This window comes from Eutrigla gurnardus (assembly GCF_963514095.1).
Source record: "Eutrigla gurnardus genome assembly, chromosome: 10".
In the NCBI taxonomy this organism is placed as follows: Eukaryota; Metazoa; Chordata; class Actinopteri; order Perciformes; family Triglidae; genus Eutrigla; species Eutrigla gurnardus.
In genome coordinates, this window is record NC_139924.1 from 6,166,592 (window position 1) to 6,180,704 (window position 14,113).

Consider the following 14,113-nt stretch of genomic DNA (forward strand, 5'->3'; position numbering starts at 1 on the left):
TTCAAAATAAAAGCGTTTCTACATAGCTTTTTAAAAAAATGAACATGGACACAATTGGCAGTACACACACCGCCCTCTTTCGGTGACGACAACTACTACAGCGCCTAGAACAGTCTCGCTTATTTGTACTACTACTTTGCCTTTATGATGTCACAATGTTTTTTTTTGTCGTATTTATACTTTTTCTAAATGTGTTGCATGTAGGGACTACCGGGACATTTCAATGTACAATCATATATTGTAATTACAATAAAGCTGAGGCAATTATGTACAACTGATTATACCCTGTACACTGTTTACTATACTACACTATATTAAAAAAAATACGTTTATCACAAATATATTAAAAATACTCTTGATAATTTAGGCACATCAAGAATACATGTTATGTTTATGGATATAAATAACAAGGGGTGTCAAACTTTCTTCTTGAGGTTTAGTTATTGGCTTCTTACAATTATTTGTTAATGTTGAATCTCCGTAAGGTTGTTATTTTACAGTGTGTAGGCTACCAACTTTTCGTGTACAGTTCATTGGTAAAAAAAAAATAAATAAATAAATTAAAAAAAGAAGAAGAAGAATTAAAATTAAACCAAATTAATTCTGATAAACAGATAGTTTTATCGTAATTTTATAACCATAGATATACTTTATTTCTTACGAGATGTTAGGTCCTTATTTTATCTAACGTTTTATTTGTTCAAGTAATTTTATTTTTCATTTTGTTTTTGTGTGGCCTATGGTTGTGGTTTGGCGGATTTCTCAGTGGCTCCTTGAAGGCAGCAGCAGTGACGCAGCGGAGGAGGGAGGGCCCTGCAGCCGCTCATCTCTGGCAGAAACCCCGTAGTGCAACACAGCAGCGCCATTCGGTAACTGCAACAGTATCCAAAATGGCAGGAGCTGATGGAGACGACTCTCTCTACCCTATCGCCGTTCTTATTGATGAGCTGCGAAATGAGGATGTCCAGGTATGTTAATAACACTACTTTGGACTTAATTTATATTGTTCTAGTAATAGGCTTCGATGTATTTCAGTCGCGCTCCTGATTACCTGCTAGCTAACTAGCATGTATGCAAGCTAACGTTCCCGGCCAAGGCCTATCAGGAATCTTCTACCGGGCGCACCCTGCTTTGCCAATCTAGCTGGTTTGCTGTCATGATTGTAGACGTTAACGATACATCTTCAGAAACTATGGTTGTAATTGTCGCTGCTTACACTGATTTAGATGTAAGGCAACATAATAAACGTTAGTTGGTTAGATAAGCAAACCAGGTCATTGGTTCAGCCTCCATCGTTAAACGTATTGTATGCTAGCTAACAGACTGAAGTTAGCAATCACAACAGCAGGGCGTCCAAGGCCGCGGTAGGAAGAGCTCACTGTTGTTAGCATTTTTATTCATTGTCAACAGATGTAAAACCATTCAGCTACTTTAGTTAATTGCCTTTTGAAACGCTATTTACTGATAAAACGGACCGCCTACACTAGATTGCGACCTTAACAGAAATACTTTTCTAGTAAATCTTACCTGGGTAAAATTAGCTTAGTATAGCAACGCTAATCATTGACCATTTTTAGTCAATGTGCTTACACTCTATTGTGAATGCTTATCGAATGCCCTTTTTGTGTAACCTTACAGTTACGACTGAACAGCATCAAGAAGCTGTCCACCATTGCTCTGGCACTTGGTGTAGAGAGGACTCGAACGGAACTCCTTCCCTTCCTCACAGGTAATAAAGTTAATTACATCGGCCATTAAAATCACCTGATGTTTGACACAGGAGGTTGTCACGTAGAGAAATGCTGAATGTGTACTTTAAGCAACTTATAGCTGTTCCAGTAAGTGTCGATCATTGTTTTACATTTTCAGACATGCATATATTTATTTAGACATGTTTTACAAGTGTCCCTGTAATCCTTTAGACACCATCTATGATGAAGATGAGGTGCTCTTGGCCTTGGCTGAGCAGCTTGGCAATTTCACTATGTTGGTGGGAGGGCCGGAGTACGTCCACTGTCTTTTGGTAAGTAACTGGCCAACCTTGTTTTTATGATGAATTAATTATTGGGTTTGGTCTCTTGCTTAAAGCATAACGGAAATGCTGCAGTATTTTTAAGTTGTGGATATTTCTGAAATCAATGTCTCATATTTGTGGAAAGTTGAACATGAACCCTATCTAAACTTATTTCTTTATGATACTCAGCCTCCTCTGGAGAGTCTCGCTACAGTGGAGGAGACGGTAGTCAGAGATAAAGCCGTGGAGTCCCTGCGGAAGATCTCTCAGGAGCACTCTCCAGTTGACCTGGAGGTCCATTTTGAGCCTTTGGTGAAGCGGCTGGCCAGTGGTGACTGGTTCACTTCTCGCACATCTGCCTGCGGCCTCTTTAGCGTCTGTTATCCCCGTGTTTCCAGCACCGTCAAGGCAGAGATCCGCCAGTAAGGGGCTTCTTAATGAAGACATTTTTTTATTTTGCATTACATTCTCATTTGACATAGTAGACATCTTATTTAATCTTTACCCGAGTTGAATGTTTTAGGCTTCTAACCAGGGTTGGTAAGTCAGTTTCTCTGATCCAATGTCTGTTTGTGGTTGTCTCTAGGCATTTTCGCACCTTGTGCTCAGATGACACTCCCATGGTGCGCCGTGCTGCAGCATCTAAGCTGGGGGAGTTTGCTAAAGTCTTGGAGCTGGATTATGTAAAAAGTGACATCATTTCCCTATTCACTGCTTTGGCCTCCGATGAGCAGGTGCGAGCAGTCCTCTTCCTTTTCAACATAATCTGCTGTTGATCTTTGTAGTGCAGTCCCCTCTAACTGTTGAACTCAGGGATGAACTAATTGATCACATTACCTTTCTCCATCAGGACTCTGTGCGGCTGCTTGCAGTGGAGGCTTGTGTCAGCATTGCAACTCTGCTGCCTCAGGAGGACCTGGAGACCTTGGTGATGCCAACTCTGCGCCAGGCTGCAGAAGACAAATCCTGGAGGGTCCGCTACATGGTGGCTGACAAGTTCTCTGAGGTAAGTAGCTGACTTTATTCCCCCTTTGCCTCCTTCCTGGCATCCTGTTAAGTGCATTCAGGGTGCTGTTACTTTGTAAAAAGCCCCACTAAGTTATTTAAATGTGTTGTTTTGCTGTTGAATTTTGATTAATAAGCTTATTGCTAGATGGAACAAATGTGCTTTTTTTAATAGAGCAAATATATGAATGGTGTACAATCACAAGAGGGATTGAAATAAACTAATTTGCATTTGATTGGACTGTTAAAAAGTGGACCAGTTTAGAATATGTCACAATACTGAGCTACAGAGGACTGTGGCTTCACACACACCTGTTGTCACTAAAAGTTAGAGATAGATTGGACGGATAACCCAATATTATTGATTGCTTTTACCTAACATAAACACATATTTAGTGTTACATGGATTGGATATAAAAACATTAATTATTCTGATAATTTTTTTTTGCATATATTGTTACGTATATGACTGGGTTGTGATCTAAAAAAAAGGCATATTTTTTTTATTTTATCTCGACTCACGCAATATTCAAGGATTAGCTCTAGAAATGCACTTCTGTTGTGAGCAGTCAGGCTACTGCTTGCACAACGATCGACATAGGGCTCCGCAACCGGTGTGAACCTGGTGTTACATGCACCAAACTGTGTCATCACCCTACAACTACCAGATTTTAGCACGTTATATACAGGAAAATACAGAAAATCTGTTTGTGAAGGCCATGTTACCAGTATGAACATTCATTTTGAATTTTTGATGGGCACCACAGTCTAGGTAATTAATGAGAAATACTTATTTTAGACGTGTGACCCATTGCCATGCTTTCATCACTCACATTGAAGAACTGTTGCATGTAAGGATGTTGGTAAACAACAGATTCATAAGCATGTAATACGTGCTTATTGTTGGAGACAATTTTCCAAATGAATTAAGCATTGAAAATTATTTTGAAATCTTGGACATTACTTTGGTCATCATAGTTATGTCACCTGTTAATATACTTTTTACAACCCCATTTTATTCTTGTTTCTCAAAAGAAAGAGGGAAAAAAAGCCCACATATTGGTTATTGAGACATGTTGTTTTCTCTCTAAATGCAGCTCCAGAAAGCAGTGGGACCAGAGATCACCAAGAACGATCTGGTTCCAGCCTTCCAGAATCTTTTGAAGGACTGTGAAGCTGAGGTCCGTGCTGCTGCAGCCAACAAAGTCAAAGGTCGGTACTAGGGCTACTACTGAAACGATTATTCGAGTTATTCGAGTAACTCGATTCTAAAAAATGCTTGAGGCAAAAACTCTGCCCCGAAGCTTCGTTAAATTCCTATCTGCATTATGCGGCTGCTCAGCAGGGATCATTGTCACCGTTTTTGAGGAAGCCAGGGCTCCGGAGTGACCATTTAGGGCGCACATGCGTCCAAAAATCAGTGAATTGCGGCTAAATATATTCCTTGGATGCACCGGTGCTCCATTCAGCGGGTCTGTTTTTGTGTGTAGTGTAATGTTTTTTCCCCCACAGCATACAGCGATGCTTGAGCGTCAAAATGAAAACAACCGTCGATAATTTTTTCGTACAGAAAGTTGCTGTGCCCGTAATACCCGTCTCCCCTCGCGCCGTAAGATACCAGTTCTGTCTCACTGTCTCCTCTCGCGCCGTAAGATACCAGTCCTGTCTCATGCGTCTCCATTCGAGACGGTGTCGCGAACCGGGCGGTCCGGTCAGGTGTAGTTTTGAGAACCGGTCGTTTGATCCGGTCTCCGGTTCACCGCGGGCAGCTGACATTATGCAGTACGGCAGAGTCGGGCTGGGAACGCTGCCTTAACTGTCACAGCGTCGTCGTTCAGAATATTTAAAAAACACCAGAAACACAACCGGGACAGGTATGTGGTGGGCCGAGCAGCCCCCCTCCCCTCCCCTCCGGGTCTCGGCGTCACAGCCACAAACCGGAGCAGTGAGGAATCGGACATAATTACATTTAACATTGCTTATAATATTACAAGACAAGCATTTTAAGTTTATTTTTAAACTATTTAGGTTATTTGGATTTCTTGTTTGTGCTGAGATTTAAAGAGAGAAAAAATCCTCATTTGTCTTTTAGCTTTTTTCCCTTTTTTTCTTATCTTTATTCCTCTTTTTAGTCATTGAGACAATGGGTACACCGAATGTGTTAAGAAATTAACAGTGTACATGGATGTTATGTAATGTTAATTTTTATCCAATTAATCGATGGAATAATCAGTAGATTACTCAATTACAAAAAGATTTGATAGCTGCAGCCCTAGTCGGTACATGAATACGCAGTAAATAAAGTCTTAATACCAGAAAGAAACTTGTTTGATTGAATGGGTTACATTGAACAACTTGTTTTAGCTCCTTGCCTAGTCAGCTGTGTATTTTATTGACTGTGTTCTCTTCTTTTTGTTAGAATTCTGCGAGAACCTCCCAGAGGACAATCGTGAACAAATCATCATGACTCACATTCTGCCTTGTGTTAAGGTAAAAAATAAACTTTTCTGTCTGCCAACAATGTGACATTTCTCTGCTGCTTCACTTATCTGTTGAACAAAACACTGAGTTGCTATGTGTCATTAAGCATGGAAAAGGACTAGAGGCATATCTTTTTATAGTCTTCCTCAAAGCGTTTATGCAGACATGTGGTGTTGTGATAGCCACATAAATGAATTTGTTTTCAGGCAGTGGGAATACTTTTTTTGTATGTTGGCGATGATTCCTTTTAATACTGTTATTATTTGATTTAACTGAATTGCTGGTATCTCAATTGTGGTGTATTATACAATGGGGGCACGCAACATAATTAGTCAAAACAAGGGTTTTAACAAACCCAGAATTTAAAAGCATTATATGAATCACCCATACATGTATGAAACAAAGTTTGTACACAAGTGGTTATTCAATTGCCAGTTGCATGGAAATGCGGCACACTATTTGTCGTTTACTTTTCCAACTATGGTAAACCTGGTGTTTGTAGATTTCTTAACTTCATTTGACCAGATCCCCAAATCTTCCAATAAATATTAACCTCTGAGCCACAAAGATGAGATACCCTAACCATAAATGGCTATTAAGTGAGCATGTTACATTAGAAAGAAGCATGTCTGTGTGCCTGTGTTGCTCAAAATATGAACAGCAGGTGGCACTATTGTTTTTTGTTAACCAATAAGTTGAGTGTAGTGCTGCTGATTTAAATTAAATCTTGTATGCTTGTTTTTTAAATTCACTAATGGTATTGTCGGTACAAGTAGACCTGCAGTGAAGTTGTTGATTCATATACTATTATATGTACTAGGTACAGATCAGAGTCAGCGAGCAACAAACTGACACAGAAATATGTAAAAAGTCGTAGAGCTCTTAAGTAGTTTCTTTCTACTAAAAGCTTCCATGTGATACTGGTTTGATCATTAAACTTTGATACCAGTGAGCATAACAGGCAGTTTCTGTCCCCCTTAATTATATTATGCTGTTTCTGTCTACATTGTATTTGAAGTTATTTCATCTGCAGTTAAGTGCAAAGACTGTTGTCTGCATGAGTATTATGTCCACTTTGCTGTACATTACACAGAAGTCGATGATAGCCTCCTTCCTCTGGTGTGTTGTGAATATGACCCATAGCAGTCGTCTTGGTGTTTTTTTTTTTTAATGTTCTTTCTGTCTTTACTATTTGTTTGTGCTGATCTCTCTGTCTCCTATGTGTCCTGTCTCCAAACAGGAGCTTGTTTCAGACACCAACCAGCATGTGAAGTCAGCCCTGGCCTCCGTCATTATGGGCCTTTCGACCATCCTGGGCAAGGACAACACAATAGAGCACTTATTACCTCTCTTCCTGGCTCAGCTGAAGGATGAGGTAAAGGAAATGCAAACTTGTAATAATAACCCTCAGTTTCTTTTATATTTTACCCAGCTGGCCTTGAAAAACCTCCAAGTTAGTGCTTAGTTTTGTTGTGAACACTCACAACAAAAGCTTAATGGGACGTGCCTGACTTTGACCAACTTTGTTGGCCTTTGGGGATCAGCTCATCTGTGATACAGTAAGCCACTTACCAATGCCACCTGGCTGGTTGATAGTTGGCAGCCAGACTGAGACCTTACAATGAGGAGACCAAATTGCTCGGTCTAGCAGGAAGCATAATGAAAAGCTGGACAAGGATTTTTGTGTCGCTGACCTGTTTAACTTAACAACGCTAAAGATGGTTCCACGACCATTATAATACATGATTATAACTATTGTTACATTATTTAATCAAAGCAGATATTTTTAATAAAAATACAATTTATTTTGTCATCAATTGTGTAATTTATGCAAATCACCACCATGGATGACCATAACAAAGTAAAAGGATAACGTTTTTAATTTTTGAGGCTTACTTCTGACTTTGGGATGGTTGGGATTGTTTTGGGGGACGGTGAAAATAAAATGTTAGACTGGCCCATTCCTGTCAATTGTAGTTCTTAAACAGAACACCGGAATTGCTCGTCAGACTTTGAAATGAAACCTGGAATTGAAAATGGCAATCCGTGCATCTGTGTATTCGTAAGGGAATGTGGGTCTTCAGTACGTCAGGCAAGCCTACGGTTCCAACTGGTCATGTAGCGCATAGAGCTGTTTTGTAATTCAATTGGACATATCCTTTCATCAGTCTACTTTGTATTTCAGTTATGTTTGTGACTCAGTTTTAGACACAGCTTTTGATATTTGTTCTTGGAGCTGTTACAGTAACAGAATTCTAGAGCAACATGTTTTATGCGTCTGCAAAAAGTTACTTCTGACTGGGTTTTGGAGGAAGAACGTACAAGGATTCATCAGCTAATGTAACGGGTTCATGTAGAACTGTATCCTTGTCACACATCTTATCCTTTGAATACATTTCCATGACATTCATTTGCATATTCAGATTAGACATGAGTTTGACAGGTTGGACACAAATGTATATACCGTACATGTTTTGGATGGCTTGAGACTGTCGGTTCTTCACTGCTTCTTTCCATAGTCCTATTTAAAGATGGCCTCATTTTCTCATCGCACAAAGTGTCTAATTAGATTTATGTCCAAACTGACAGCTTTGACTTCAAAATTTCAATAATTCAAGGTGCTGAGGACAGTTTAAAGGTATCAAGCTGCAGGAGTTCCATTAATTTAAAAGCGGCATTATTTAACATTGTTACAGTGTGTAATTTTCCTACTTCTCTGTTCCTGCTTATTTAACAACCTGACAAATGTTGCGTGTGTCAAATTAGAAAGAAAATTACTTGGAAGAATGTAAAAACGGTCAATATAACTTATATGATAAACATTTTAATATATATCATACCAGGTTTATGAGACAAATAGAATTTGTGTAATTGGTTCTTAGGTTTAAAAAATGTCACAAAGCTAAAGCAAACTGTACAAACCTGTACAGCATGACATTTTATTTAAATACCAGTGCTAACAGCAAATCACTTGTTTACAAGACAGTCAACACAAGTGTGCAGGAGACCATGTCCAAAAGGAATGTAAACACTACGGTAGCCACGAGAGGCAAGTATTCCCCTTCCAATGATATGAGCTCCATAGTTGCCATCTTTTGGTGGAAAACTAGGAGTGGCTAACTCGTGGAAAGGACATGGGTCCATCCTATTAGAATTAATTTTGACTGAGAGGATTGGCATTGCAAGCCCCTCAAAACACCAAACATAGACATCATAATAAAGGAGGTGCTTGTTGTCGACAATGAACATCAGCGACAACTCCTTCAGTCTCCTCAGAAGTGACCCTGGATTGACACGTCTGAGATTGATAACGTGTGTGCAACATGCATTGGACTCTAATTGGATAATTTAAAAATTTTGAATTTATTCAGATTCCATACCGTATAATTCCTGTAATATGAGGGCTCTCTAAGGTACCCAAAGAACCAAAATACCCATTGTCTCTGGTAATTCCAGTGGTACTTGCAATGCAGACATGACGGCTTATTGTGAATTTTCTAATATTAAAACACTGTTGCGATGAAAGCGTGCTGCCATAAGCTTTACACATCTTAATTTTTCTGTCACAGTGCCCTGAGGTGCGTCTCAACATCATCTCCAACCTAGACTGTGTGAACGAGGTGATTGGCATCCGTCAGCTCTCCCAGTCACTGCTGCCGGCCATTGTGGAGCTGGCCGAGGATGCAAAGTGGAGGGTCCGCCTCGCCATCATCGAGTACATGCCCCTGTTGGCAGGACAGCTGGTGAGTCATGGAGACTAGGAACACAGCTAAAAACCTATGAAGAATATGGTTAAAAGGTCATTTTAATTTGTACCATTAGTAGAACAAGAATACTTGGCAATGTGCAGACAAATGTACTTTGCCAGGTCTGTTTTTTTCTTTAGTCAATATCAAGGAAAGTTCTGTAGTGACACTGTCCATATTTGTTTAGGGAGTGGAATTCTTTGACGAGAAGCTCAACACCCTTTGTATGGCCTGGCTCATTGACCACGGTAAGCCACTTTTCTTGGTTTAAGTTTAAGTCTAAGGTACTAACAAATTGAATTAAAAAAATACGAACCTACAGTTTTGTGGCATGACGTGTATATATATATACATTTTTAAAGCGGTTACCACTTGGACCGTGTAAATCCGTAAACACATTTTGACATCTCAACTGTAGGTCTGATTGCTACCAAATGTTCTGTGGATAATTAGATCTTCAAGTAGTTGCTGTGTATGGCTATTTCTGAAATTAATATACAACACACGCCTTTAGATTATGCATTCATAAGGACACGGAGAGCAAAGAAACCGAGAAACAATGCAATCATGAGTTCAATTTGGATGTCAACATGACGCAGATTTTATTTCCATATTTGCCTCGGAGAGACAGCTTCTCGTGGTCATTTTAATTTTGTTCTAAAGGCAGACCCTGAACTAAGCTGCCACACTGTAGAGTGGACTTAACGGACTCTCTGAATGTCTCCATATCTCAGAACATCACTGCTCTTGCACTAGAGACCCCAATCAATTGGCAAACGGGTCTCCTCTTATCATTGTGATGCTGTGTTATTTGTGAGAGAGACAATTTGGGCCAAAGGAAGGCGTTAAGGATGGCAATCTGCAGCTCTCTGCTATCATGTACGTCCTCCTTTTGAGGGCTGTGATTAAGAGGTCCTCTTCTTTCTAAGGCCATGTGCACTAGTCTATAGTGTAGCTGTGAGTATGGAAAGGGAGACGTGAAAGACAACCTGTCGTACAAAGTTTTGGACAAGTTGTCATCAGAATTTGTGTCACTATAGGACAGCTGCGATGACGCTGCATTTCAAGAGCATCTTTCTTCCGTTTTGTGGCGTATTTCCAAGTGAAACGGCTCAGGTGGCCAGGACATAACGCTGGGAGGAATATAGGGATGATTTCACTGACTGATGGAGAGATGTCATAATATTATTGGTTGGTACAAGTTGATGTAAGCGCGTGTCATATTTGGTTTCAAGGAAGTCAAATATGAAGAAATAGTTTTTTTGGGGGGGAAATCCTTCAGCATATATCATTGTATATGTGCACAGTATCACTAGAGATGTGATCTAAAAGAGCTATACATATATTTTTCACTTCAGCTAGACTTGGAGCTAGTCTGTTGCGCTCTGTCATCCTTTCTCTGTTAACCCATTTAGTTTAACCGCATTCTTGTAGGCCACAACCTGCAATCCATGCTGTGGAGTTGCACTGTACTTACTAGATATCTGTGGGTGAGTTATGAGCTGGTGTGACCTGGATTCGTCTCTAGTTTAAACTGTTCTGTGAGAGATTTCAACTTGTAGAAGAGCTGTGTACCTGTAGAGCAACACACCCTGTACTTTATAACCTGATTGTATTATGCATGCATTTTTCACCCCAGTATCTAGTGTTCAAGTCATATCCAATTAGAGAGAGAGAGAGAGACACACACACACACACACACACACACACACACACACACTCTGCTATTGAGGACAAAGGGGCCAACTGGGTTACATCATTGGAATGCTGCTGGTATGAGTTTCTGTGTGGCTGGGGTTAGGGCTGTGCCACCCTTACGTAAGCCCTTCAAAGCAAGACAGGATTACAGAAATCAGCCCTGAATCTTTCCATCCCTGACTCTATTACAAAGGAATCTTTTTGTAACATTTACATTTTACGTAACACAAATGCCCAAGCTGTACATGAAAAGTACGATCCTCAAGGACATTGAGCAACTTGCAGGTGCCATCAAAGAAGACAGGATCTGAGCCACGTGATTTCCTCTCCACCATGGAGAGCCATAAATAGACGAAACTCAAGCATACCGTCACACAGAATGTCGTTGCTTTCATTTTCTAGTGTATGCCATCCGTGAGGCGGCCACCTGCAACCTAATGAAGCTGGTGGAGAAGTTTGGTGCAGAGTGGGCTCAGAACACCATCGTGCCCAAAGTGCTGGGCATGGCCAACGACCCCAATTACCTCCACAGGATGACCACTTTATTCTGTATCAACGTGAGTCAATGGCATCATCTCCCTCATGTTTCATCCATGGAGGGTTTAACGTCTCAATAATGTCAGACATTTTCTGTACTATTTAACGTCTGGAAAACTATATCGGTTGCTTTTTCTAAAGACGTATATCTATCGATTACCTGTAAATGTTGTTCACTGTTGGTGACCCCTCTGTATTGTGTCTCAGGCTTTGTCAGAGGCATGTGGCCAGGACATCACCACCAAGCAGATGCTTCCAGTGGTCCTCAAGATGTCCAATGACCAGGTGGCTAACGTTCGCTTCAACGTGGCCAAATCCCTTCAGAAGATCGGCCCCGTCCTGGACAGCAAGTATGTTGTCTTTGTCATTTCATCTTCAGATGTTTTCTTTTCACGCTGACAGAAATGTGCCATTACACTAAAATCAAGAACCAGAATGAATATTTCTCATCCTCTTTGTCCCCAAGTGCCCTTCAGACAGAAGTCAAGCCGGTGCTGGAGAAGCTGGCCACAGACACCGACATGGATGTCAAGTACTTTGCCCAAGAGGCTATCAGTGGTAAGCATTTCTCCCTTCACTTATCAATGTAAACTAACTTTCAATGACAGGATTTAAATCTGACATGCATTTTAAACTTAAGATACAAAGAAGAAATCTTACATCTTCTATTTTCTTTGTTTTGCAGTTCTGGCCCTAGCATAACCAACCCAACATGGAATAACAGACAACCACCCAAGACAACAACGCAAACACTTTTACAAGATATTTATTGATGTTCAGGAACAACTGGTAAATGTATAGAGAAAACTGTTAACAATTGTTTTATCCTATTCTTCTGTTCCTTTTGTTAACTGTCCTAAAGTAGACCGTGTCCAGGCATAGCACAGGCTTCTTCACTATCCTGCCTCTCTGCTGTAAATGGGTGCTTTAACAAAGGCAAAGTAATGAAATTGTATGAGTGGTGCATGCTGACTTTGTGTGCTACTGTACTAGCTAGGCATTGCTAACCAGCCTCTCTTCACATTCCTCCCTTTGACATCCTCTGCCAGTCGTTGCAGCTTATCACATGTCTATGTTCGCTACCTAGCACCTACGGCTGTGCTAGCTGTCTGTACTGCTGCGCTTTTCTCCAAATGCTAGACGCAAAATTTGAGCAGCAGATGGTGCAGCAAGCTGGGTTTTTTCCCCCAAATCGGCCCTTTGATAGCTCTCGTTTCCCTGAGACGCCGCTGTAGCTCACCAGGGAAGTGATAAAAAGGTCTGCAGGTATACTAGGCTGTTTATTTTGCCCACCAGACCAAACCTGTTGTCTCCTAAATGGTTCATGTTAATTCTGTACAAACTTCTGACAAAGAAATAATGAGGTGTCCAGTACCGCATGTAATCTCTTGATTGCATGAATCGATCTCAAGTAGTGTCCTTTCCCAACTCTATCAACCAGGCTACCATGCTCCTGTGCACTGTTTGTTCTCTGCAGCAACACGAATTGAATTGGTCAAACAAATGAATTACCAGCTCAGTCATAATGTGTTGCTCATCGTTATCCCTCTTCCATATCCTCTGGGATTCTGTTGAAGTACTAGAGTGGGAAGTAGCTGTCAGTTGTGATTTTCTGCAATATGTTCTCAGCATCGCTCTTAATCTTTGTGCCAATGACTTTAATAAGCAGTGGTGTTTTCCTTTTAGTATGCCTGTGTAAACAGTTTTCACCAGTTCTGTAAGGGACACTTTATTCCTTGGACATGAATGGGATGATAAAAGAAAAGTTTGACTTCAGCTATGAGAGCCCATGGCACTCCTTGTGACCAAGAGCCATCAAGTCATGCCAAGTCCTCCACTGTACACCAGATTTAAAAGCATCAGATCAGCAAACAAAGGGCCATGCAAGGATTCTTGGTTAAGAATCGACACAATGGAGAACAAGTGCATGCTTTCAAAGAACGTGGGATGGAGGACATGGGCATGTGTACGTAAGGCTGCATAATGTTTTATTACAGGGTGGGAGCTGGGCTGGATATGGGCGGGTTGAATAAATGTATCGTCTGTGTTGATAAAAGAAACTTCTGTCTTTCTCTGAACTACTCCCGCTGTTCCCTCCTCATCCCCCCCTCCCCTCTTATTTTGGTCTTGAATAAACCTTGATTGTTGATTGTCCTGTATCACGAAGACTGTGCTTTTATTTTTATTTTGAATTCTCTCTACAATTGGGATGCTGTACTACTGTATCTTGATCTGAATAAAGTAACACAAAGGAACCGGTGTAGCTTGCTTTTATAACGACTTACTGCTCAAGCATATAAGGCTTCTTGTCATGTAATTAGTCATTTGCTACATGATTGACAGAAAATATCAAAACCATTAGTCACTTCTGAATTTCCAGTGAAATATACAGGTTCTGTAAAGTATCACCAACAGATGCAGAAGTTAAAATAATTGCTATACTGTAATTGTATGATTTGACAGGACAAAGACTGTCCTGTCAAATCAACATACTACATCTGTTTCAACATACTATACTGTGACTTTTTCTAACTTTTTGACTTGCTTTGCCTTTTTTCAACATTCCATGACTACTTTTGACTATAATTACTTTTTTGACATGGTATAACATACCATCATGACATTTTATGAC

At 40.4% G+C, this 14,113-nt stretch overlaps 1 protein-coding gene across 1 annotated transcript; it reads left to right on the forward strand.

Moving 5' to 3' along the window:
- Nucleotides 1-798: 798 nt before the first annotated feature.
- On the forward strand, nt 799-13,736 carry ppp2r1bb (protein phosphatase 2, regulatory subunit A, beta b). Its single transcript, XM_084019060.1, has 15 exons — nt 799-968; nt 1,639-1,729; nt 1,923-2,023; nt 2,204-2,436; nt 2,601-2,748; nt 2,865-3,020; nt 4,117-4,231; nt 5,439-5,509; nt 6,741-6,875; nt 9,070-9,243; nt 9,434-9,494; nt 11,347-11,501; nt 11,689-11,831; nt 11,948-12,039; nt 12,167-13,736. Exons 1-15 carry the CDS (start codon nt 891-893, stop codon nt 12,181-12,183), a joined length of 1,770 nt encoding a protein of 589 aa, XP_083875186.1. The 5' UTR covers nt 799-890; the 3' UTR covers nt 12,184-13,736.
- Nucleotides 13,737-14,113: the final 377 nt, after the last annotated feature.

What these genes read in the sequence shown, in the direction of transcription:
- ppp2r1bb (XM_084019060.1), top strand. Translation starts at nt 891, where the DNA reads ATGGCAGGAGCTGATGGAGACGACTCTCTCTACCCTATCGCCGTTCTT. An exon ending in CCCTGTTGGCAGGACAGCTG is followed by an intron (nt 9,244 to 9,433) that starts GTGAGTCATGGA and finishes ATATTTGTTTAG; the next exon opens with GGAGTGGAATTCTTTGACGA. An exon ending in GGCCTGGCTCATTGACCACG is followed by an intron (nt 9,495 to 11,346) that starts GTAAGCCACTTT and finishes TTCATTTTCTAG; the next exon opens with TGTATGCCATCCGTGAGGCG.